This window comes from Poromitra crassiceps (genome assembly GCF_964638095.1).
Source record: "Poromitra crassiceps genome assembly, chromosome: 1".
Lineage (NCBI taxonomy): Eukaryota > Metazoa > Chordata > Actinopteri > Beryciformes > Melamphaidae > Poromitra > Poromitra crassiceps.
Window position 1 is genome coordinate 17983561 of NC_139623.1, and position 26382 is coordinate 18009942.

The 26382-nt window shown below is 42.9% G+C and overlaps 2 protein-coding genes across 3 annotated transcripts; one reads left to right on the plus strand and one right to left on the minus strand.

Moving 5' to 3' along the window:
- Window positions 1–1817: 1817 nt before the first annotated feature.
- On the minus strand, window positions 1818–4011 carry LOC310775573 (uncharacterized protein; the record flags this gene model as incomplete). The annotated part of the gene is made up of 2 exons (XM_083635742.1): window positions 1818–3610; window positions 3840–4011. 2 exons carry the CDS (start codon window positions 4009–4011, stop codon window positions 2598–2600), a joined length of 1185 nt encoding a protein of 394 aa, XP_083491868.1. The 3' UTR covers window positions 1818–2597.
- A 109-nt stretch (window positions 4012–4120) lies between these two features.
- Window positions 4121–26381, plus strand: rad51d (RAD51 paralog D). Of its 2 annotated transcripts, XM_083641290.1 has the most exons (11): window positions 4121–4158; window positions 4252–4362; window positions 5047–5108; window positions 14458–14576; window positions 20564–20645; window positions 22667–22801; window positions 22908–23003; window positions 23543–23633; window positions 24247–24317; window positions 24831–24995; window positions 25986–26381. In XM_083641290.1, exons 2-11 carry the CDS (start codon window positions 4281–4283, stop codon window positions 26082–26084), a joined length of 1002 nt encoding a protein of 333 aa, XP_083497416.1. In that variant the 5' UTR covers window positions 4121–4158; window positions 4252–4280; the 3' UTR covers window positions 26085–26381. The 2 variants fall into 2 exon arrangements, with proteins under 2 accessions (XP_083497416.1, XP_083497417.1); XM_083641291.1 differs by lacking the exon at window positions 4121–4158 and having other exon boundaries at window positions 4232–4362.
- Window position 26382: the final 1 nt, after the last annotated feature.

The window sequence follows — 26382 nt, forward strand, 5'->3', positions numbered from 1 at the left end:
ATATTCATAGCTTTCAAGGGGCGTTACGTGCTGCCGGGAACGCCCACCTGGCGGTCAAAAAAATAACCCGCCGCCTCGACTAGTTTCTCACGCTGTGTTTGTTCAGCCAAAATGCCGGATACCTGTTGTGCTATCGGTTGCACTAACCGACGAGGAGACACGCCTGGCTTGTGCTTTTACAGAATCCCGTCGGAGAAAGAAAACTCAGAAAGGAGGAGGTTGTGGATTTGTGCGATTAGACGTGGTTCAGTCGCTGGGGAGGGCAAATGGCTTTTTTTCTACCATCAAAGTACACACGTTTTTGCGGCCAACATTTCATCAAAGGTAAGCTCAAGTAACGTTAACGGGGTATTTTAATCATTATTGTAACGTTACTTGAGCTTACCTTTGATGAAATGTTGGCCGCAAAGACGTGTGTACAAACGGCTGAACAAACACAGCGTGAGAAACTAGTCGACACGGGTGGCAGCGGAATGAACAAGTTTGTTTTTTGACCGTCAGGTGGGCGTTCCCGGCAGCACGTAACGCCCCTTGAAAGCTATGAATAGGTGTTACTGACGGAAGAAAATTCCCTCGGATGGATTGCCCTCATGGTAGAAGTGTGCTGATTTGCAGTGAAAAACACAAACGCAGTCTCAGGTGTGCTCAATTGCTGCCCTCTTTATTTCTAACACATTCGCACAACATAAATACTTTTTCCGTCTTTACTCCTCAGACCCTTTACTCCTTAGAACACTATACAGTCCACAAGTGTCCACAACGCAAGGAGAGCATCATTAGTCAACAGGCAGCTGTGACATTGTTTGGAGTAAAGCAGCCGTCCTCCTGATACATCCTAAAACAGACCTGGACCATTTTACTTATGAAGCTAGAAAAATCGAATGAGATGACCTAAATTGGCTGTTTTGAGTGATTTTCAATATAATAAATGTTGAAGAATAAGTATCTCTCCTCCGTCTGGGATCGAACCCACACTCAGACTTTCAGGTAGAGACAGGGACACAGCAGCTGATCCAGCTGAGCTATCGCTGTTCTTGTTGCTTCTGATTTCTACAAATGTTCACTTTGATAACAACATGACAGTGTAAAGAGTGAGACAGGTGGGATTTGAACCAGCAACCAGCTACACACCAAGCTGGTGTTTATCTGACTGAGCTAGAGTCCAGGTTTATCCAGTCTCCTTCGTCAGCTTTTTTATTTTTTATCAGTGTTCAAACTACTGATGATAAAGAAGCATCACTTCCTCTGGCATAGAGCTGGGCAATACTATGGATGATAAATCATATCTCTGTATTTTTAGGCTGAACGGTGATACACGATATACAGTATATGGGCTAAATGTTCAGTTCTAAGTCAAAGCCAAATGCGAGATGTAGGGCTGGGCAATATGGACAAAATCAAATATCACATTTTTGACCAAATACCTCAACATCAATATTGCGACAATATTGTAGGGATGACTATTGGTGCTTTCACAAAATATTTACACAACATTTTTGATAATCATCGGTAATGTGGATATAATGACTAAGTAGGTAAAGACAAATAATAGAACAGCTAGAACAGTCTAGTTCAGAAAATGACATCACTTTACTGTAACGCAGCCTTTAAAACCAGGAAAAGACAACACTTATGTGATGTCATATCACCATATTACCATATCCAACATCTAAGACCATGTCTAGTCTCATATCACCATATCCAACATCTAAGACCATATCTAGTCTATGTTGGGAATACAGCAGCTAGATGTTTATAATGTAACAATGTAATTGTAATGTTTTTAAAATCCAACTCTTAAAATGTACGTTACATTCTGATGCCATGATAAAACAATCACTTGTATCATCAATTTATGTTTTATTATTTAGGAAAACAAATAGTCAGATATTCACAATAGTCTGGAAACACAAATGTTTTTCCATACACTTACAGACCCAGAAAATACTAAAATCAGATTCCATACTTGTGTAGAACCCTGATATTCACAGAGCTGCTGCAGATGACAGCCCGTGTCTGCCTCACTCCGCGTCTTGTCATTGACTGCAGCACGTTGATGGCTCTCACGACACAACCAAATATTTTGCCTGCTACATATCTGTCAGGTGTCTGTGTGTCATCGGCAAGCTACCCGGTCACATCTGTTACCAGTTCACATAGACTGTAGTAGCAATCGAGCGCCGATTTGTGAGCACCAAGCCAATGTCGATTTGCCTCTGATCTGAGAGGTTTTGTCGCAGATGGCTGGAATAGTCTGAAGTCAACCTTAGCTAAAGCATTAATTCTCCTTCATGAGAGTGAGACAGGCCCCAGGTCTTAAAATGAGACCTTGGAGAAAAAAATTAAACTTCAAATGAGAAGAACCGATTCTGGAAAACGTTTTGTACCATTTCTCATATTAAGTATTGCTACACTGTTTAAGCACTGGTACTCTGTGCAACTCTAGTATGGACAGGCATGTGCCTCTTCAGGTTTGAGGTGTTGGTGAATCCTCCACAGAAATGGCATCTTAATGGCCTCTCACCTGGCTGTATGGTCCTCATGTGTAGTTTCAGGGTTTGCCTTTGAGTGAAAGCTTTCCTGTGAGCGCTGCACTTCTATGGCTGTTCCCCTGTGTGGATTATGGTGTGAAAATTCAAAGCTGAGCGGACAGCAAAACTTTTCCCGCACAAAAGACATTGATAAGGTTTCTCCCCTGTATGCACTCGGAGATGGTATGTAAGAGATGAGCGGTCTGCAAACTCCTTCCCGCAGTAGACACAGCTGTAAGGTTTCTCACCTGTGTGAACTCTTATGTGCCTTTTCAAATGTGCAGCACGGCTGAAGCTGTTCCCACAGGTGTTGCAAGTGTACGGCTTCTCACCTGTGTGCACTCTGATGTGAGTTTTCAAGTCTTGACCACAGCCAAATCTTTTCCCACAGGTGTTGCAAGCATGTGGCTTCTCGCCTGTGTGGGTTTTAACATGCTGGATATGGTTTGTTCGAAAGGTGAATCTTTTCAGGCAAATTCCACACTCGAAAGGCTTTTCCCCTGTGTGGGTTCTCATGTGATACTTCAAATTGTACTTATTGGCAAAAGTTTTCCCACAAGTGTCACATCTGAAAGGCTTTTCACCAGTGTGGGATGTCATGTGAACTTTAAATTTTGCCAAACAAGGAAGCTCTTTACTGCAAGTGTCACACTTGTGGGTTTTCTTGTTTGGTTTCGTTTCAGTAATGTTACTCCTATTTGATGATCCTGCGTTCCCATAGCTGGATGTTTTGTACCCTTGGCTCTCAGCGACATGACAGTCGAGCTGGCGGTCACTTTCTGCTTCTGATACTGCAGAGACAGATACTCTGTCAATTTCAGATAAGATGTTGGCTAGAGCCTCTTTCTCTGCTACACTCTGAGTTTGGTAAGGATCTGAATGCAGAGACTGATGTTCACTGTGGTCACTTCCATCATAAGCAGGAGTCAACTTAAAGATGTCAGCCTCCTCCTGCAGTAAAGGCTGCTCTCCCTCCTGACTGGTGCAGAGTTCCTCCTGTTCCTCTTTAATCTGTGGAGGCTCTGGGTCCTCCGGGCTTGAACCAAACTTCCTCTGTTGGTTAAAGTGCTGCTGGGGATCTGAATGGGGGGGACAAATTAAACATTCTTATTATAGTGGTAGGAACAGTATAGGTAGACTTGATCAAATATAAACCTGTATTTTAAAGAAATGTTACGATTTCTCAATGGATTCAAATCGGGTTGCTTTTTAAATCAAATCATTGCATAATGATATCATATGACCAATCCCAATCTTTGTTTCAACAAGAACAAAGTAGCCTACAAAGAATATTGTGATTTTACCAACCTGTTCTGTGTAGCTGTATCTCAGGCTTCAAAACGACATCCAGCAGCCTGCGCTGACGACAGATCTCTTCCTCGTACACTACTATCGCTTTTTCAAACACTCCTAATATTTCCTCAGCAGCCGCAGTTAGTCGATCGTTGACGAACGTCCTCAAACACCGGACTGTAGACATTTCAACTGAATCAGACAAAGCTGCTAAAGCTAAACCAACTCTTTCAGCTAAGCTAACTAGCTAACTAACTAACTAACTAGCGGAAGCTAGTATGTTTACTTCCGCCGGACTCTATAGAATGTTACGCCGTTTTACACGGAACTAATAGTTGGGTAAACTGTAGCTATCAATTCATAGCAGGTAAACTAGACTCTTAGTAGGCGAATCATGACTGATGCATGTTATTTATTTCCTGTACAGCTACGTTAACCTGTTGACTATGCAAAGTCATGGTTGTCTTGAGAGACGGCATGTGCCCTGGGCTGGATGAACAACTGGTCCTCGATCTGCGTGCTGCTCACATTAAAACAGGTGTGTGTTTGTGATGGGGAGATGGTGTTCGCGTTCGCTCCACCTCACTTCAGTCATTTCTAAACATGCGGTGAATTCCTGAACATTCACAGAAGCTACCCGGTCGGCCTGCATGTTTATATTAAACAGATACTGTACAGGGTTCCTTCCTACTACACAGGCCTGTAAACGTATTCAAAATGAATAATTTGATCATTCCAGGTCGAATCGTTTTGGAAGGGGGGTGTGGGAGGGTGGAAAAGTATGGAAAATGTTGTGTTTCAGGTCATAATTCTAGCTTTTATGTTGTAGACCGAGTCCACAGTTTTTGTTGGTGTGTTCAGATAGAGGGATGCTGATCTTACTCAGCCGCTGTCAGCATGCATTATCAAAAACCCACCGAAATCACATGAGACATAAATCAATCGAGTTGGATGGAACTGTATGGCATTTTTAGATGGAGAACCACTCACATATTCTGATAATTATGGCTGTGAAGAACAATCTTCATCTATACAGTGATATCAATGGATATGACTTAGTTAGCAGGGGCAAGATGTCCATCTGCGTAAATCATTTAACACCAGTCAAAATCTTCAAAAACAAATCAAGGTATGAAAAAAGTATGGATGTTGTTTTAATTGAAAATGTGTAGGAGGAACCCTGCAGAGAAGTATTAACGGACATGGTCTGTTCTTTTCACAGTGGAGGACTTGGTGACATCTGACATTGAGGAACTTGCTCAAAAATGTTCTGTGTCCTACAAGGTATTTATACATACATCAACATGATGATGCATGAGATGGCTTACTGAAGTGACGTTAGAAAACCATGCAAAGCTATAAAGTGCTGCCGCATTTGTAAAAACCAAACTATATACCACCACATACAGTATAACTTAAAATGCCTATTGCATTTCTTTACAGAAGATCACAAAGACAAACAAGGCTAACCATCATCCCAAACAAATTCCCTGATTCCTCCTGTCGTAATGGGAAAATATACTGCAACCATTCATGTGCAGTAAGAATATGTGAACAATAAGACACACCCACATTGGCTTGACTGATATGGATGGAGTGGGAGCTTAGGCACATGTCGCTTTCCATATTTAGACCTTGGACACACTTGCAACACCAGTTTTGCATTGTGTCAGTAAACAATTTACAGTAGATGGGCTACAATTAAATATTTTACTCTATGTAAATAGACCTCCCACTGGGTGTGTTATATATGAATAATTATGGCAAGCCAAGGGCGAGGGCTAAGACATCCACTAACTTTTGTCCTCCCATCCATATATAACAAAATATATTGCACCCAATGCACCAGTCTGCATCCATGTATCCTCATCCACATATTGGCAGAGTGCAAGCACACATTTTAATTGTCCTTGGCCAGTTAGTTACAGGGGTTCCCAAACTTTTCGGACCAAGTACCACTTCCCACTGTGGATACCAAATTTTTTGTTTGTTTATTATTTTATTTTTTCATAAAAAATTAACTGATTTAACCATGCAATAGCATCAGAAAGGCTAAATAGTAGTAAGCTACTGTTGTGAGCGAGACCGAAAATAACCAACACAACATTTAACATGCGCAAAATTTATGTGACACAACAGATAAACATCTTATTTGCTGATAGGCTGATGGCAGTTAGAAAGGCTCTTGAGTACCACCAGGTCAAGCCTCGCGGACCACCACTGGTCCCCGGACCACAGTTTGGGAATCACTGAGTTAGGACATGGTCCCTGTTGACACATTGCTCAAACTGACAGATTGCAGATAATGACACGGCATGTTGCATCAAATGACATGCTGACATAATGCACATGGAACACATACATGGCATGTTAACTTTTCAGCAAACCTAGTTGGCTGTCAGTGGCTAAGGCTTTAGCTGTCCTGTAAGGAGCCATTTTTGTTTTAAATTTGTACATATTTATAGCTTTTATTTAACCAGATTAGTCCAGCTGTGATGAATAATCTCTTTTTAAAGTGAGACCCCGCCAAGAAAGCATTGTGACAAACAGAAAAGTGACAGTCCAACAAGAAAGCAAAACAATGTCCAAATTCAAAATACAGTCCAAGTTGGCATGAGAGGCAACAAAGCTTGTTATTATCTGCCACATATTCTTCATTATCAGTTTAAACTCACCAAGAGAGACAGCTCTTTCTGCTTTACACCATTTTGTACTGGGTACCATTAGGAGAGAGCAGAGGAGGTGAAAGAAATTCTGCCTAATTCAGGTCTGGTCTTATGGACCGATAACATAAACTCTTTTTGAGAATGCAAACAGTCATTTCCACAAACGTTTATCGAGATATATGAGCACAAACACAACGCAGACCCAGAATGGCCTTTTAGATAGAAATATACCAATGAATACATTCTAGTCAACCTCACCATACTCATTATCAGCGAGTCTATCATAAACCTGAATGCACCGTGACGCACACTGTCTGTCTATACATGCAGGGGTTTAAAGAGCATGGAGCAGGGTAATTCCTTTGCTAAATGTATACTTAACCTTGTCCCTATGTCCATTTGAAAAGTTAATGCATCATTAAAAAAAAAAAAAAAAAAGTTTGAAAAAAAATATGGAGAAAAACACCTTCCTTTTTCAGAAGGAAATAAGAGACTTTTAATCTGACAAGAAAAAGCCTGCTACGTCACAGTGGGGAGTGGCTCCCGCGTGCGTGTGTCCCTCTCCCCTCCCACTGCATGGTCAAATCAGTCGCATATTCAGGACAGATAGTCAGGTCAGGTACTACGCTAGTCAAAGTCAATCAGTCAGCCAGTTAGTCGGTCGGTTAGTTGGTAGGTTAATCACTAGTTAGTTTTTAGTATATAGTTAGTCATTTAGTCAGTAGCTGCCTGTAGTAAGTCGTTGTCAGTGAGTTTTGGGTCGGGTGTCGCCAGGTTCCTGCATGCAGATGCAGATAACAAGTCAGCTCCACTCTGCTGCTGCTGCCTGTCTGCGTGACACTCTTTCTATCTCTCTCTCTCTCTCTCTCTCTCTCTCTCTCTCTCTCTCACTCGCTCTCTCTCTCTCTCTCACTCGGTGTGTGTGTGTGTGTGTGTGTACCTGCTGTCTGCGCGGTGACACGCTCTCTATCTCTCTTTTTCGTCTCTCTCACTCGCTCCGGGAGGGAGGGAGGGGAAAGAGCGAGTGGAGGGGCCCTCCGTCAGTCCCCCTCTCTCTCTCTCTCACTCGGTGTGTGTGTGTGTGTGTGTGTGTGTGTGTGTGTGTGTGTGTGTGTGTGTGTGTGTGTGTGTGTGTGTGTGTGTGTGTGTGTGTGTGTGTGTGTGTGTGTGTGTGTGTGTGTGTGTGTGTGTGTGTGTGTGTGTGTGTGTGTGTGTGTGTGTGTGTGTCTACGCTGTGTGACACGCTCTCTCTTCACTCGAGGGAGGGGGAGGCTGCGGCTCTTTCCTCCCCGCACAGCACAGCACCGCTGCTCTGCTCTGCTCTGCTCTGCGGGGATGGACTGTATAGAAGTGCAATTGATCTTGCACGGCATTGGCTAAAATGTCTATGTTGATAAAAAAAGACACCTGTGATGTCACTGACCCTAACACTGTTTTGCATATGCCTTCCCCCAGGTGTGACAGACCAGGAACATCCTGACATCATCAAAACAAACCAATCTAGCCTGTGACCTTTACCCTGATTTAAAGGGTAAAGGTCCATTTATCGCTAAATGTATATTAGATATACATATGATGATTATTATTATTCCAGACAGACACACAAATGGGAAAACACAGAAAAACAAACATGTATTGTCAACATTCAATCTTACAACCAGCCGCATAAGATGCTTATATGGTTGTAAGCAATATTGTGCCTGGAATCCATGCGGTCCACGAGGGAACCAGCCTGTCATCCATCTCTCAATCATGTTTGGTCCTTGAATTTGAGCAAATTGGGCCTGCAAAGTTCTTGAAATTAGACATGGCTCAGTGAAAGTGATTTCATTTCTTTATTTTGCAACGGGCTGAGGTTGAGTTTGTTTTGATTTGATGTGCAACAGCAGAGTTGATTAGTGTTCACACAGTCAATTCTGAAGCACCTTGAATTTCTAAATGCACTCCCTGTAAATATTGTACAGTACTATATTGTACTCACTTAACTAGTGGAAACACTATTTTGAACAGTTAGTCATCATAGATGGAAAGAGCTCAGTGCTGTTTAATGCTGTCTTTCGCCTATCCTCATTCATTGGTTTGTTTGTGTGTGAAGGGCTAGGTAATGTGGCCTAAATGTTTCCCTATTGAACCGTTTAAAAATCGATGCAATTTGAAATGCAAAAATGAATTTGAGTCGCCGGCAAGCCGTCAGAAGTGGTCACTGCACGGAATTGAACCGCGTCCCGGAACCAGGAGTCCAACACCAGTGACGGTTTTTCAGGCTACAGGCGACCCATTAAATCTAGTGTTTGTACGGTATATTGTTTAAAGTGACCTACATTTGATTGACATATAGATTGGAATATAATCTGACTTTGGATCCATTTAAATGGCAGATAAAGCTCTTTGAAAAGAGGTTTGGTTGAGTATTAAAGATAATTGCAGTCTAATCCAGATAGAGGATAATCTTAACACATTGAGTGCCAAGGACGTCTGTGCACGTCCTAAAAAAAAGTAACGTTCAGTGCCAAGGACGTCTGTGTACGTCCTAAAATCATAATTCATATTATTCCATAATTCTGCTGTTTAAGGTCGTACCCAGCCAGTGAGCATGAATCCCTTCAAGGGATCACACGGCGCCACCTTAAACATCGACACGGAAGCTGCGCCACCCACCTCAGATCCTTTACTTTGTACAGGAGACAGCAGGGAAAGACGTGATCAAAGAGGAAACCGATGCATGCTTCAGCCAGAGCCGTATATATTGCTCTGTCTACAGCGGAGAGTGGGCTCGGCTGCATCCGCGCTCACAACTGAGCTCTTATGCTTCTATCTATCTCCACACGATTCCCTGCCAGAAAGCCAGCATCCGAAGCCTAACGGCCAAGCCTTTTCAATACAAAAGGAGTCTCTTGCGCGTCAGCCCCTCCGCAAAAGGAGGTCGGTGCTCTCAGGACAGGACAGTATTATGACAAAAGTTCAATGGACAAACCAAGCCTTTTCGTTCAGTCGCGTTTGGCATTTCCTTGATGCGGGCTGGGATTCGTCCGGGGCAAAAACGGAGTCTCAGAAAACAAACTCTGTGCGTGTGGGGAGGAGCCCGCAGCTCAGAGGTGGAGAGGGAGAGGGGGGGGGGCACGCAGGCTGCACAGAAACCACACCACGCCACCACATCAGAAAACACCAGCCAGAGTCAGTGAATGTGCTCGAAATTAGAGTGCAAAAGGTATTCATAAAAGTGACTATATCTTGGAAAGTAAAAAAAAACGACAGAAAACCCTTGAAAGTGCACTTTTTTCAAAGGCTGTCATTTCATAATGGAACTGTCTAGAAACAAAATTTCTTCTTTGGAAGAAGCAGGAGTGTTCAATGTTTCATTAAAGTCCAGCCCTATCAATATAGCCCTAATAGAAAAAATTCTATAGCTGTTTTCAACTGAATGGAAGTGAATCTGGCACAGGCTGCAGACAATTTTACTGAAGCGCTGTGGCACTCAATGTGTTAATAGTCCAATATAACTTTTTAGCTTGTTCTCTCTCACACTCTCACTCACACACACACACACACACACACACACACACACACACACACACACACACACACACACACACACACACACAGAAGAAGAAACAGAATTACAGGAGAACCCCTCACAAGCTGTTGGTTGTGTGTAACCCAGGTCATGAAAGGTTACCATGTAAAGAACAGGACGCTTACTGGAGGGTGGAGGGGCCCGGGCTTTCCGGGGGGGGGGGGGGGGGGGGGGGGGGGGCGGCCGCCCTCTTCTCCTGGTCCCGGCCGTGCACGTAGCACTGGAGCATGTGCATGGCTGACCCTGGCGCACACACACGCTCTCTCCTCACCCAGCTCACATAGCTATGAGCACAAAACATCAGAGCAGTGATTCACACAGCATCACACACACAATCACTGCAATTAATTAATCCATTACAACACTTACCCTGGGAGCCCAGGGCTGGTGGACTCATAGAGCCCGGCGTAGGTCTCCTGGCTGTGTGGACCAAAACCCACCAGCCCTCACTGACACGGTAATCCATTCTGCAAAATGACAGCACAGATTTTGAGCTAGTTACATTACATTTACATTAACATTATGACATTTAGCAGACGCTTCTGTCCAAAGCGACTTACAATATCACATTTTGTCAACAGTAGAACTATGCAACACAATCAATGACAGCTAAGACATTTTGATTGACTAAGGTAGCATCCTGTAGAAAGTAGTTTGAGAAGGACTATTAGTTAGTCTTCACGGCATGACTGATCAAATTAAACTAAATATACTACCAAAGAGATTAGAGCAAAGATAAGCATATTCATTCAATTCAAAGCTTACAGTGTTATCAATTTTACTTTCTGCAATGCAATGCTGTACACAGGCCAGCTAGATGCATTTATGCCAATTTTCCTAGGTTTGACAGTAAGCCATGTTATCTGCATGTCAAAATGACATGTCAGTTTCAAAGCTGCACACGCAGCAACAAGTGTTATCAATTTTACATTCTGCAATGCAATGCTGTACACAGGCCAGCTAGATGCATTTATGCCAATTTTCCTAGGTTTGACAGTAAGCCATGTTATCTGCATGTCAAAATGACATGTCAGTTTCAAAGCTGCACACGCAGCAACAAGTGTTATCAATTTTACATTCTGCAATGCAATGCTGTACACAGGCCAGCTAGATGCATTTATGCCAATTTTCCTAGGTTTGAGAGTAAGCTATGCATGCAAGCTATGCATGTCAACATGACACATGTCACTTTCAAAGCTACACACGCAGCAACGAGCATTAGGCAGTTACAGACAGCACAGCTAGAAATATGTAATTCATGTTTACTATAACAGGTAACGTTATCTGCAAGTCAACACGATACAGTCGGTTAACGTTAAATTCTCCACACAGCCCAGCGGCGGCCTTAACGCAGCAGCGGCATAGTTGGGTTATTTTAAGCATATGAAATGGATGGCACGGCAACACCAATCAATTCGGCATACATTTAATACACATACAATAACTATTACAACATAAAACCCGGGCTGTCCTCGCCCTTTTGAGGCTCGGCGAAAACGGCATGTATTTTAATAGAGTTTGGCGAACAGAGTTTCGCCCTGCAAATAACGTTACGTTACGTTTTTCCTCTCAACAAGACTCGCTTTTATCGCATAATTAGATATAAAATCCAGCTCTTACCTCTTAGCGCGGAGAAATTCTCTGAATAAGGCGAAATAAGACAATCCAACACAATCCAACAGACTGTGACTTTCGACGGCAGAAAAATGGCGGCTCTGAAAAACAGTTTCTTTGTTGAGGGTGGGTGGGGCGACTGGGGGGGAGCAGGCCAGAACCAATGAGAGGAGAGTCTACGTTATATGGCTCTCGGATTTGCTCAGATGTCTACATGAACGTAGACATCTGAGCCAATGAGAGGCCGAGATTGTCTACGTTGTACATGAACGTAGACATCTGAGCCAATGAGAGGCCGCGATTGTCTACGTTTCAACGTAGACTTTGCACCTCCGTACAGAAAAGCTCTGCGATCAGCTCTGCTCTGCTCTGCTCTGCTCTGCAGCAGCTTCGGGAGGTTTTCTCACTGTGTTCGGGACTTCGAAAACTCGGCCAGATGGCTGGACACATACGTCACTTTTGCGCGCGTGTGTGTGTGTGTGCGTGTGTGTGTGTGTGTGTGTGTGTGTGTGTGTGTGTGTGTGTGTGTGTGTGTGTGTGTGTGTGTGTGTGTGCGTGCGTGCGTGCGTGTGTGTGTATCGAATTACAGTCCGCACCTCGGCCCGCCTCCGCTCGCCTCGCTTGCTTTCTCAACTCTCTCCGCGGTCCGTTGTTTCATAGCTGGGCTGTTCCTGCTCTCTTTCACTGTCAAAATTAGGCTGAGGCCATCGTATTCATGTACATAAACATTTGCTACCTCCTCTTCCTCCTGAAAACCGGCGTTAGCATCCATAGTGTGTGACTGACAGCCCTGACCTAAGTGACGACAGACAGAGGGACAGACAGAGGGACAGACGGTCATGCCTGGCGACTCCCCACTGTGACGTCGGAGTTTTGGGATCCAAGATGTCAAAATAAAAGTTAAAAAAATAAAACGACCCCAGAAGTCACTGTAGTGTATATGTAAGTGTCTTAATGTGAAAATCGAGTTCCTCCATAATTCACCTACACATTGACTGATTGGGGTCTCTAACCTGCCCCATGCTCTTTAAGGAGCGCCTGCAATACCTCTTGCCACATGAAGGTGGTATGAGCTGTAAGCGCTCCATACTGTGTACAGGTCATCATGTAGTGAAGGTGGTATGAGCTGTAAGTGCTCTGTACTGTGTACAGGTCATCATGTAGTGAAGGTGGTATGAGCTGTAAGTGCTCTGTACTGTGTACAGGTCATCATGTAGTGAAGGTGGTATGAGCTGTAAGTGCTCTGTACTGTGTACAGGTCATTATGTAGTGAAGGTGGTATGAGCTGTAAGTGCTCTGTACTGTGTACAGGTCATCATGTAGTGAAGGTGGTATGAGCTGTAAGTGCTCTGTACTGTGTACAGGTCATCATGTAGTGAAGGTGGTATGAGCTGTAAGTGCTCTGTACTGTGTACAGGTCATCATGTAGTGAAGGTGGTATGAGCTGTAAGTGCTCTGTACTGTGTACAGGTCATCATGTAGTGAAGGTGGTATGAGCTGTAAGTGCTCTGTACTGTGTACAGGTCATTATGTAGTGAAGGTGGTATGAGCTGTAAGTGCTCTGTACTGTGTACAGGTCATTATGTAGTGAAGGTGGTATGAGCTGTAAGTGCTCTGTACTGTGTACAGGTCATTATGTAGTGAAGGTGGTATGAGCTGTAAGTGCTCTGTACTGTGTACAGGTCATTATGTAGTGAAGGTGGTATGAGCTGTAAGTGCTCTGTACTGTGTACAGGTCATCATGTAGTGAAGGTGGTATGAGCTGTAAGCGCTCTGTACTGTGTACAGGTCATTATGTAGTGAGTGGAAGCTTTCATCTGTGATGCCACAGAGCTTTTCACCATTCTTTTATTTTTTTCCCACCACTGCCTCCAGGCTCCAGCAAGCCCAGGTTCATCCCGGGTGACAGAGCCGGTGACTTCCTGGCCAGCTCGTTCTGCCTGTGGCCATTCCCCGAGTTGATAACAAGCATCCCTCCAGTTGAGCACACTGCCCCTGTTGACTTGAGACGCTGTAGATTGGCCCTATTTACCCATATAGTGGTGGTGTTGGGAACAGTCGCTTCTCCACCCAGGAAACGACACATCAAAACGAGAGTCCAGAGAAAGCCGGACTCACGTTAGATCTTTTGTCTTTTGTGGTTTCCTTTGGGATAAAGCATCACTTTATGGACGGGTTGGTAAACATGAGCGTGCTATGTGCAGTTTCCCCACATCACATCACAGGATGTCTGGGTATGGAAGTTAAATTCTTTCATATTGCTGCCTCTAACCTCTCTCTGCCGCTTGCCACCCAACCTGCAAAGTCGCTTAGTGTAGCAACGATTAGTCGATTAATCCATTAGTCTATTGACAGAAAATTAATCAAAAAATTTTTTTGTAATCAATTGATCGTTTACACTAATTTTTAAGAAGGGGGGGAATATAAATGTCACTTCTTGAATGTGAATGTTTTCTGGTTTCTTGAGTCTTCTATGACAGTAAACTGATTATCTTTGGGCCGTGGACTGTTGGTCAAGACAAGAAGACAGATTAATTGATAATGAACATAATTAGTTGCAGCCCTAGCTTTAATAATCTTACAATAATCTAACAAACTTTCAAAGGTTTCTTAACAAGACATAAAGTGAGTGTACAGTGTGAGCTTGATAACAGTATTTTAAAGAGCAACTTTTCAAAAACCCTCCTAATGGCAGCAAAACCATCTACATGTCTAAACTGAATGCAAAATGGTTGATCCATGCAAGCAGCTGTGTGTCTTTGTGCCTTTTGTATTCCAGGCTCTGTTTGCCATACGCAGAGTGCTGCTGGCCCAACACACAGCCTTCCCCGTCTCAGGCGCCGATCTGTACGAGGAACTCTTGAGCTCGACAGCCATCCTCTCCACAGGACATCCTAGGTAAAGACTTTTTGCACACAGCGGAGCACACGCGTTCATCTAAAGTTCACTATCAAATTCACGTGAATTCTTGAGGACAGTTCTGCTCGCAGTGTCATCAAGAGACACTTTCTGAAGGTTTTCAGTTTATAGTGAATGGCAAGCTGATCTGGTGGATGCTTGATTACACTTTTTTTAAGTTCTCACGGTTTTGTACCAGTGTGTCCATATCCTTGGGGGAAAAAAGCACTGCACTGTCATGTGACATTCTCCACAACATTAAGAAATGAAGTGGCTTCTTGATCAGTGCCAGTCGTGGCATTACACGTCATAGTCTTGGATTTGCTTTTAGGTTAGGGAGGGATTTGTTCATGGTCGGTCACAACTGCACTGCCCTGCACAGATAAGCAGCAGTCAATACTTTCTGTGTTTTTCAAAGGTCAAAGGACATGACCAGGGTTTAAATTTCACACCAACTAAAAGGACAACTTGTAAACTACGTGCTACTCGCCTCTGTACCAACAATACTGTTGTTGGAACCAGATTAAAGAACCAGATTTGTTGGAACCAGATTAAAAAAAATGACTCAAAAGGAGTCATTTTTCTCAGTTTCATTACACATGCAGTTATTTGCTCGTCGGGTTTACAGAGCAGCACAGACTGCCCACAATAACGCACAAAATCAAGTGCAAATTACCAAAGGTGTCGTGTATCCAGATGTATCTACTGTACACCGATCCATTTTATCAGACCAAACCAAGAATTTTAAATATCTTTGCAAAATTGTATTTGCATTGAGCCATATCATCTGAATATGCGTCTTGAGTGTGGCTGCTGTAATTGAAATTCTGAAGAAAGAACAGCAGAGTGTCAGGAAAGGGCTTCGCACTGAGCAAAAATTTGACGAGGTAAAGCAAACGGCTTTGCTTCTTGTTCAATTTGGCTTGGAAGTATCAGCTGCAGTAACTTGGCCTCCGGCTTGACTCCCTTTCACATTAAACTTTAAAGTACTGTCTACAATTTGACTTGACTCCCTTTCACATTAAAATAGCGTCTACAATTTGTAGCTCTTGTCTTTCACATTACAATCGTGTCTAGATGCATGCTGACATCACAAGACTGGGCAATGTTCCATATCTGCGTCTTCAGACGATTTGGAATAAAGCTTAGCAGATAGACATCCCGCTTTTAGAGAGGAATTATTATTTGGCGAGGGCATGGACAGCTGTCCTCTGGACAAATCTGTGAAATGGGCCAGCATGGCATAATTTATGGGATGGCACCTTTTCTACAGTTAAACTATGAGTTAAGCTCACCATTTCAGCATAAGTAATGACCACAGATGTGTTTTTTTCCTCCATGGCTATTTTTAAGTGGTTTTTCTAAATTAGTTATTGCGTTGGAGTTGTGATATGCGTGTGTCATGGCTGCACTCTACTGGTGGGAAGGGGAACTGAATGAATGATGTTCCTCTTCCTCTACATACATGCTTATGCTGTGTTTGGTCTGGTAGGGACCATCATCTGGCTAGTGTTTATTGAATAAAGCTAAGGGAAGCTTTTAAGACTTAACACACAGTTGTGAAAATTTTAATTTCTGAGTGATGAATTGACCTCCATGTGTTCTTGAATTTATTTAGATGGTATCGCATTCTGTATAGTCGATCACAGGAAACAACACTGCAACGATCTCAATGTATTGTTCAGAGCATTGAGACGGACAGGTTAGACTGGAGAGAAGAATCAATGAGCTGAATATGGAAAATGACAATCAAAATAGATATACTGTATAGTAGGACACTCTCGTAGACGCCACCCCCCCACTGTTTGTAGATGCAAATTAATTTCATTATAGATGATGATTCTAGGTCTGTCGAAGAAGAATGTAATGAAATTATGAAAATATGTGAATTTGTCTCCAACTCTATCAAGCTGAGTTTGCAAGTGTAGACCTTGCTAAAAAAAAGCCAGTCTTGATGGACTTCCAGGAGTACTTTTACACTTCCAAATAGGTTGTTGAGTTGAACACGTTTTGATATATTATAACTGCAGCGGCTGCATCCTCCCTCCAGCAGTGTGATACATATAAAGTGACTGAGGGTCTTGAACCCCAGGAAGGGATGTAAACAACTTGATGGAGACAGGGAATTTCAGTTTTTGGTCGTAACTCAGTCCGCCAGGAAAAATGTGAGGCAGAGATAGCGGTGATACTTCCTAAAGCCTAGCCAACGCTACACTGGAATCTTTTGTGAGGTGTTTGCATGATGTTTGCCTATAAAAAAATCATAGCTGTGTTTCTTTAAATATTATTGTCGCTGGATGGCTTTTATCTTTGCCTTTGGCAGCAATCAAAACACTCAAAACAAATGTATTAAAATTGTATTTCACCATTGCTAGATAGCAATATAATAGCAAATATAAAAGGGCATATAGCAAAACATGAGAATTAAATCAATGTTATAAAAACAAACTGAAAGACAACAACAAAAAACTTACAAGACTTCTTGCTGCCATGGCCATGTTTTCTACGAAGAAGAAAAGTGATGAGAGTTGACAGTTTTCATCAGCTTGTGTATCTCATGTGGCCTGCCAACATTTGGGAGGACTTCTTAGCATCACTTTCTGTGACATTGCAATGCCATGTGTACTGCAGTAATTCCCAGTTTGAAGGTACAATGTGATGTGATAAAAACAAAACGTTGGGCTCTTCCAATCGAAACTTCACTGAATATGGCAAAGACCGTTTTAATAGTCTGCCCATTTGGAATTCATTACAAGCTGTGATTAAAGTGGCAGTGAGCCGCAACAGACAAGAGTGTGCCGTCCCCCTTAGCTGAAATGCCGTAAATTGGCCCCAAATGATTAATATGCTGGTGTAGGGTATAGAGACTAGCATGTTCTCTGCACACAAATCACAAAGAGCAAAACACAAAACTGTCTCTTAAACAGCACCGACACAGTGCTTCATCCAGAGAAACCCAGACTCACCAGTGATGGTTGAACCTGTTCACCCCACCCCAGGAGAAGACATCACCCCCACCCCACCACACACTAAGGAGAAGATATTTAGGTCTGAGGAGAGCGCAGGAGCTGTGCACATTACATGATTTCTGGTTATTGCAGTCCCCCCGTGGACCCCATGATAAACACTGAATCACTTCCAGGGGAAAATAATTTATCATTCCGAGCCTCCACAACACAGCCCTATGCATCATAAGCAGGGCAACCCTCTCTGCACCATGCTCAGTGAAGACAGGAATAATTCAAGTATGTCTGCCTCCTGCAATTCTCCTCTTCCCAGTCATGCTCTGGGTGATGAGAGCCAGCATCAGCCAAGCAGAGGTCTCTAGTGGTGTTTAACCTTCAGACTGGAGGAACTCACCTATGCAGATGATATTGCATTGCTGTCACGTACGTACATCAAAACACATGCAGGCAAATATGGTTCCAGAAAATTGCACAGACCACCGGCTTGAACATCAGCATAGGCAAATCACAAGATGCCCCAGTCCTGTAGGAACAGATTATTGAGGCGTTATGGGGGCCGTTACTGGGGGAACAGATGATGATCACAAACCGCGACAATGACAATTCATTCACCATGCTTGGACCGACACAGACAAATGGACATGGACCACCACGCTCCAAACGAGACTCAACTCTCAATCTTGACAGGATGACGGTATTATCCTATAATGCAAACACGCATGGTTGACCAAGCAGACGGACTAATTGTGGAACATAACCAACCAAAACAGCATTAACCAGTAACCACCATCCAACAGCTGAAAAGGAGAAGGATTGGTCAACCCACTGGAAAAGCCGCTGAAAAACATTGCTGAGCCAAGTCTTACTATGTAGTTGTATACAGCTGCAAAGTTCTCAACGGGCTTTCACTGCTTTGGTATTGCCTTGCAGAACGTTACAACATTTTTGATTCATTAACTTCACTAGGTGGCAAACACTGATAAGTAGCATTAATAAATACACAGAAACAAATCAATAATATAGCCACAAGTGGCAATTGAGGAGTCCAAGCACAATTTGAAAAGACAGATAGACAAAACTTTACAGAAGGTAGAAAGACACACACAAAAACATGCAGTTTAGGCATGCAGTCTAACACCGGCTTTTGTGTTGGCCCGTGACTTCAGTGATATAAAGGGTAACTGTACTTCCTACATCACACAGTACTGACCTTTCCAAATCACAAGGGGATCAGTGGAAATCATGTTTTTTCATAGACTACTTCATGATATAGCAGTGAATTGAGTGAAAAAAATATTTTGAAACATTTGGAGAGTTTCACTACTTTGTAGTTTGGCATCGCCAACTAACAAAGTCAGACAATGTACGTACGTATGGCCTAAGATTTGCGGGACAGCCCGCACATTCTCATTTCAAGTTCATTTTCATACATTCCGACATGATGTACCTGAAAACCAGCGTACACAACCTTTTTGTATGTGCACAACGTTTAGACATGAGGTCCTTGGTGACTTGTTGATGGTGTTGCTTACAGTGTGAACGCACGGTAAGAGTGGATGCCTTCAGGGAGAAGAGGAGGTCAGCCATAATTGACCTGGTGCAGGTGCATGAATGCAGAGCTCAGAGAAGATTTACCCATCATGGCAGCAACAGAGAAAGCATTACATGACTGACAAGGTTGGAAATCTTAACTACATCCCCTCAAGGAATGAAGAGAATTAAATAAGCGAGCTGGAAAAACAAGGTTGATTATCTATCTCTCTGAGTGCCCCAGCATCACACTCTAGGGTGTTGTTATGCAGCCTGCAACACCTGTATATCCACGTGAAAGAAGATTGTTAAAGTGTAGGATTAGTGCCTACAAGACTTGAATGTGGCTGTTTTTAAGGAAGAATTGCATCACATCCGTGTCTACCACTGAAACAGCAGCCGTAGTCTCGACTGGCAGAACAGCCCATCTTTTTCTCTGAGGAATTACTGCTTGTAATTGTCCTAAACATACAAAATAATGGATGAAATAGACGGACTAATAATAAAAAGTGAGTGGTGGAAGGGGAACTAATTGAGCAGGGAGATCTTGATGAGGACTTGCCCAGTAGGCTTGTAACTAACGAATGCACCCACGCAGTGAGATTAATGAGATGTCAACGATTTTTGACAGATTTTATTTTAAAGACAGCCAGTGGCTGAGCCTGATAAGAAGCAGCTGAAATAGAGTCCCGCAAGAATGAGACCTAAAACCCGGAAGTTAGCGTCGCCTGGTTCCCTCGTCTGGAATTCAATGGGGGGTTTGTATGAGGATGTTGGTTAGATGCCTTAAGACTTTTGTGTTCACCAAGATAATCTTCACAAAATAACAAAATTGTTATGATTTTTGGCGATCGCATTTATGCTTCAAAAATAATGAAAGTGGTGTTCATTAACTTCCGGGTTGGCCTACTAAAAATATGTCATTCCTGCGGCCAAACTATAATTTTAAGAAAAGTCTGGATCATACTCTAAGCCAGGGATACTCAACTTGCTTTGCCTGGGGGCCACTTTTGCAAAATGACAAGAAGCCAGGGGCCAGTTAATAAACAAACATTAATATACATTTTTCCATAGTGGATTGTAGGTTTTTGGGGTGTTAGCCGGAGTTTAATCTGACAATTTTGTGCACACAGGATCGTTAGTTAGGTTAAGTTAAATTAGTTAGGTTCAGTTAGTTAAGTACATATACTGTAAGTGCCTGGGCTGGGTGGCGAGCAGACGGCGGTATTTGACAATTTAGCTGGAGCTCAGTCAAACTTTATTTCATGTTTGTTTTCATTGTGAAATAGAAAATGGTCAGGGGGCCACTGCACCCTATCGCGGGCCGCATCTGGCTCTCTGGCCTCAAGTTGAGTATCACTGCTCTAAGCTCTCACTCTTTGTGCTATGTTTACCCAGCTACTTGGCTCTGTGGATGTACTTAGACTTGATGTTTTATTAGATATGATGACAAGTTGTGATGATGAATGTATTGTGCCTGCTTCCTTCCAGCTTAGATAAACTGCTGGATTCAGGCTTGTACACTGGAGAGATAACGGAGCTGTGTGGAGGCCCTGCAACTGGCAAATCCCAGGTGATCATATCCCAGCTTCCTACCATAATGACAGCCTGATATGTCTGCGTTGTCTCAAGTAGGGATGCAGCCATTAACCCATTTCACTATTAACTGCCGTTTAAAACATCACGGTACTATGCTCTTATGGTACTGTGGAAGTTGTGCTCTAGGTCGGACACGCAGACAACTCCTTGTTGAACAGTTAAAAGATCACCCTTTGTTTATTTCAGCAACACAACTTCACATCCTAGTTTCACAGACCACAAAACATATTCACCCCCGGCCTAGAGCAGGGGGTCCCAAACTTTTTAGGTGGTTGAAGCAAACGTTTGTGTGCACATGCTGAGAATTGTGTAAACAAAACAAAACAAATAAAACATAACAATTATGGTTAAAATGTTAAAATTTAATAGATGTTAAATTGTATTTCACACATTCTGTAGTTCACACATTATTTAGGCTAATTTCACACATTCAGGAAAGCATCTCGTGACCCACCCAGTGGTGTCCCGCGACCCCCACTTTGGGAACCACTGGCCTAGAGCATTGGTTCTGAAAGTGGGGTCCGGGGATCCCCAGGGGTCCCCAGCAAAAAGGAAAATAATTTACACTTAACTGTCACTATAATTCCATCCACAATGGCAATGACAGAATGTATGGCTATTTTGGTCATGGGGGGAAAAAAAGGGGACCCTGGGACAAAATTTAATCCAAAGATAGGTCCCATTTGAAGTTTTATTTGTGTGACGTTTGGAGCAGCAGCTCTTCCTCAAGACTGCTGAGGAAGAGCTGCTGCTCCAAACATGAAACGGGAGCTCTTTTGGTGTGCGGATCCTTCTTTCTCGTAAGGTATTTTTTTGATCCAGCCTCCAGCCCAGTGGGCAATGTGATGTGCATGCCTTTTTCCCTCACAAAATGTTATCAAATCAGGGTCCGTGGACAAATTGTGTCAGTTTAGGGGTCCTTGACGTGGGAGTCCATACAGGCACAATTGGCCGTGTTTGTTGCTGGGAAGACGGATTAAGGGTATGTGTCCTGGTTACTGCACTAGCGACTCCTCTGGTTGTGCGGGGCACCTCTTTACAGAAAAAACACAAGTTTCACATGTGTCCACATGTGGTGAAACACGTGGACACATGTTAAATTTAACATGTGAAACACATGTGAAACATGTGCTTTGCCATGGGAAGTGTGTGGTTTTGGAACATTTTCACATGTGTATCATTATTTGTTATAACATGTGACAAATATTTTGCCACATGTTGTATAGCAACATTTACATGGGTTTCACATGTAATCACATGGGAACTTACACACATTTCACATGTCAAAATGTTCCAAAACCACATGCTTCCCATGGGCATGTTCCACATGTGAAATTTAACATGTTTTCAAAATCACGTGCAAAATCACATGTGATCACATGTGATTTTTTGCACATGTGAAGTTCATGTGGTTTTTCTGTAAGGGGCTGTTCAGGGGAGGGTGGAACTTGGTAGAATTAACCTGGCTCGGGGGGAATAGCATGATCCTCGCACGTGCTATGTCCTGCTGGTGAAACCCCTCGCTGTCAGGTGAAAAGAAGCGGCTGGTGACTGCACATGTGTCGGGGGAAGCATGTGCTAGTCTACAACTCTCCCCAGATTGGCAGAGGGGGTGGAGCAATGACCGGGATACCCCTAACAGGGAATTGGCCAAGTACAATTGTGGAGGGAATGGGGGGGGGGGGGGAGCATAATAATTGTGAAACAGTGATTTTGCCCTCAGACTATAATCGTATCATTAAAATCTATGATCATTGCATCCCTAGTCCCCAAAGCTGCTGTTTACTCCATTATCTCAGAAAACACATCTGAAGAGCTTTGCTAGATGTAGCCTATGCATTTTCTTTATTTCCTCTGCTGTTGTAAGAAAGAGAAATTGTACTATGGCTGATTTTGTACTGTTCAAGATGAGCAATTTTGCCTCTTGCATTGTCAACACAAATTGCACATCATGCTATGTCTAACCATTACTGGCACGCTTCTGTTGTGTTCTAGGTGTGTTTTGGCGTTGCGGTCCATATATCCTACCAACTGAAGCAGAGTGTGATATACATCGATACAACAGGAGGACTGTCTGCCAGCCGCTTGCTTCAAATGTTACAGGCTGAAACAAGTAACGTGGAGGAGCAGGTGAGCCGAGAGGCTGCATTCAGGTTTAAACAGATTCAGTGATGTCTGATATTGAAACAGTGGTGTGAAACAAGCAGCAGCATGACACTGAGACATCATTTCACAGATGGAAGCTCTCCAGAGGATCCATATCTTTCATGTGTTTGACATCTTCTCCTTACTTAGCTGCTTGTACAATCTTCGCAGTGGCGGGCTTCAGCAGGTTTGTGTGTGGCTATTTCTCCTTTTTTTCTGTTTTCAGTAGAGGTGTACAACATTTGATTTTTTTTTACCAATATCTGATATTTTCCAACTCTTTTGGCAGGATTGACAATGCCGATACAGATAGTCTACTGTATATGCGCCCATTTTTCCCCACCTAATTTCAGAGAACATCAAGTCTCTCCTGTAGTGGAAGTAACACATTATTATGCCTAGTTGCCTACTGTTATCATGATGGCCCACTGGCAGATGCAGATCTTTGCAAATTGTACTCATTCACTGGACAAAATAAGAAAACTACTTCAACCTAGGTTATGTAAAATATGCCATATTTGTAGTTGGTTAGGGTAATTTAATCTTAATCTCATTTAGTCTTATCGGCAGAAATGTTAGTTTTGGGCCAATGCCTTTATCGCCCGAAACCGAAGACGTGCCAATATCAATGTGCAACCCTAGTTTCAGTTAAATATATCAGTGTCAAAGCTCTCAATGAGGAGCATCAACATGTAAAGAATCTAATGTTGTCCCATCTTGGATTAGGCTTGTGTTGGCGGCGGCTCAGTGAAGGCAGTGATATTGGATTCAGTGTCCGCTATTCTCGCTCCTATACTGGGAGGCAAACAAAATGAAGGTAATATCTCTTTCTGCTAGTCCATCACACCCAAGGCCATTTCCACCAGAGTCTTGTCAATCTCAATTGTCTGTCATGAATAACAGGGTTCCAACATATTTTTGAAGCATGGAAAGTTATTTACAGTCCTAACAAAACAAATGCAAAGTGTGAAAATGAACAAAGCATTGGACAGTCATGGTAACTTCTAACACATTATTTGTATGACCTCATACAGCTCATTCAGTGTTTGTGAACACAAACGTCTCTATCCCAGCACCCAAAAACATCCATTTTAGACACGGCTCAAATTTGTGATAGCTAGTGCTGTCCGAAACAAAAACGAGCAACTGCAAAATGGGGGTTAAGACCAGAAGGTTCATGTAGTTCTGTAGTTGGAGTGAATACGAGTGAAGTACATCACGATTTCTTTAGAAATGTCCAGGAAAACAAATTTCTATTTTCGCATATTTGATAACCAAAGATAACTCAAAATAAAGCGATTCACCTACAAGAATTCTCACAAGATTGTCTACTTTGAATTGCTACTGTTGAATTGTTCAAAAGTAACATTCATAGATGTTCAAAGTATTCCATACACGGACAAACGCTGTACAACTTCCTGTCCCTCCAGGCATGTCCTTGATAGTACAAGTCGCAGGAGTTCTTAAGACTATAGTGAAGGACTTCAATGTTGCCGCTCTGGTAAGGACAAAGTCTCTGACGTGTGCTGTTCTAAATGCAAGGGGCATATACAGTGGACATCAAAAGTCTACGCACCCTTTCAATTTTCTTTGCCTTGAGGCCTGAAATTAAAACATAATTAAGACTTCCCCCCCTCCCCCCTTGGCTATAGCACTGAACAAAACAGAGGTTAAAAACAAAAGGCCATTAATCTGTGTATTAAAAATGAAAAACAAAAACTCCTTGTTTGCATTGTGCCTTATAACTGGAGGTTATTGTGTTGAGATTTTAACTAATCGCATTACAGAGCATGCACAAAGCAAGTTTGCCTCAACCTCAAATCATTTGAACTGAAGTAAAAAGTAGATTATTTGAAAGGGTGCGTAAGGGGACAAGCTGGCTGTCCCACCTTTTCTTTTGGGGTTTTCTAAAGCCTGTATTGTGTCTGTTTAATGCCTGCAGAATAAAGAAAGGCTTTGATAATCTCCCAAGGGGAAACCACTGACTGAACTAAACGGCGGCTGGTGTCCACAGGTGACAAACTACGTGACGAGAAGTGGCAGCGGGGAGGTGCAGGTGGGATTGGGTTTGTCGTGGAGTCACGTCCCCAGAACCAGGGTCCTGCTGGAGCGAGTGGAGAGACCCGGCTCCATGCCCTGCAGCCTGCGCACTGCAACACTGATCAAGTCTTCCAGACAGGTACTGTACGCTGTGTCGGCCCGCACCTCATCTCAGACAGCATTAGTCCTGTCCAACGGGTTTTAGAGGGAAATGTCAAAACAGGGTTTTAGTGAGAGGGAAAAACGTAAAAACGTCTTGTTAAACGTGAGAATTTCAAGTGATGTTTTTAAGCCGGTCTGATAAAGTACTTGCAGACCCAACTGACTGACTGCAAAAGCATTCATTATGCAAAATGTTCTGTTTTGGAGTCGTGTGAGAGGTTCATCAAATGACACCAATCAGCTTTAATTGTGGGGAGGCTATTTAAAAGACAAAATGTCATTGCTGTATATGACTCTGATGAAGACACTGTCGAAACGTTAGTCAATAAAGAATCCTGTATACACTTGATCCGTGTGCTCCAGTCTCCTTTTGGATGTTCGTCTGAAGCCTCAGTCTCTAAGATTGCCCTCTGAGAGCACCGGACCAGCCTGCTGGGCTGCTTGGGTAGAAGCGCGCCTAACCTCATCCTGCAAACCAAGAAGCACTTTGCCAGTGGGGATGCACGATGATATCGGCACATCATCAGCCCCAGCCCCAAACATTTCTGCCGATATGACAAGCCAAAAAAATTACTCCGGCTTAATTATGCCTAAATGCTCGACGTAGTTTTCTTATTTTGCCCAGTGAATGTGTACATTTTGAAAAGCATTGTATTTATGTCTGCATCTGCCAGTGGGCCACTCATGATAAGAGCAGGCATAATAATGTAGTTATTCCACTACAGGAGAGACTTGATGTTCTCTGCCAATTTAGATATGCACACATTTCTTTCAATGTAATTTCAATTGGCCAAAAGAGTTCGAAAATATCGGCATTAACGGATATCAGCAAAAACACACACACACAAATCTAATATCGTGCATCCCTATTTTCCAATGTACATTTTGGAGGAACCCAGTTGAAATTTATGTTTTATTTTGCAGCAGTTTTGTCCAAATCAACATTGTCATCCATTTCACTTCCTAGCCTCGTCACATCAGAGAGGAGTTGGACTTACAGTGGTGGAGTGTGTCTAAAGAGGGATCCTCAGGAAAGAGAAAACTGGATGAGTCAGATACCTGCTGAACACCAACTGGAACTCCTTCATAAGCCACCCTGTTAATGTCTTTCTGTACGCATGGAGCGCACTGACAAAAATGGTAGAAATGTTTCCGGAACAAATGTACAAATAAACATGACTATTTTGTATATTTTAAGCATCATATTACTTCCCCCCCCCCTGCTTAGTCATACAGCACCTTACAAAAAAATTGTTCATCATTTAGGGGCAGTTTACTTTCAATGTGTACCGGTAATCTTTATTACAAAACAATGGGGCATCCCAGTGGCTCACCTGGTAGAGCACGTACCACAAAGGCATAGT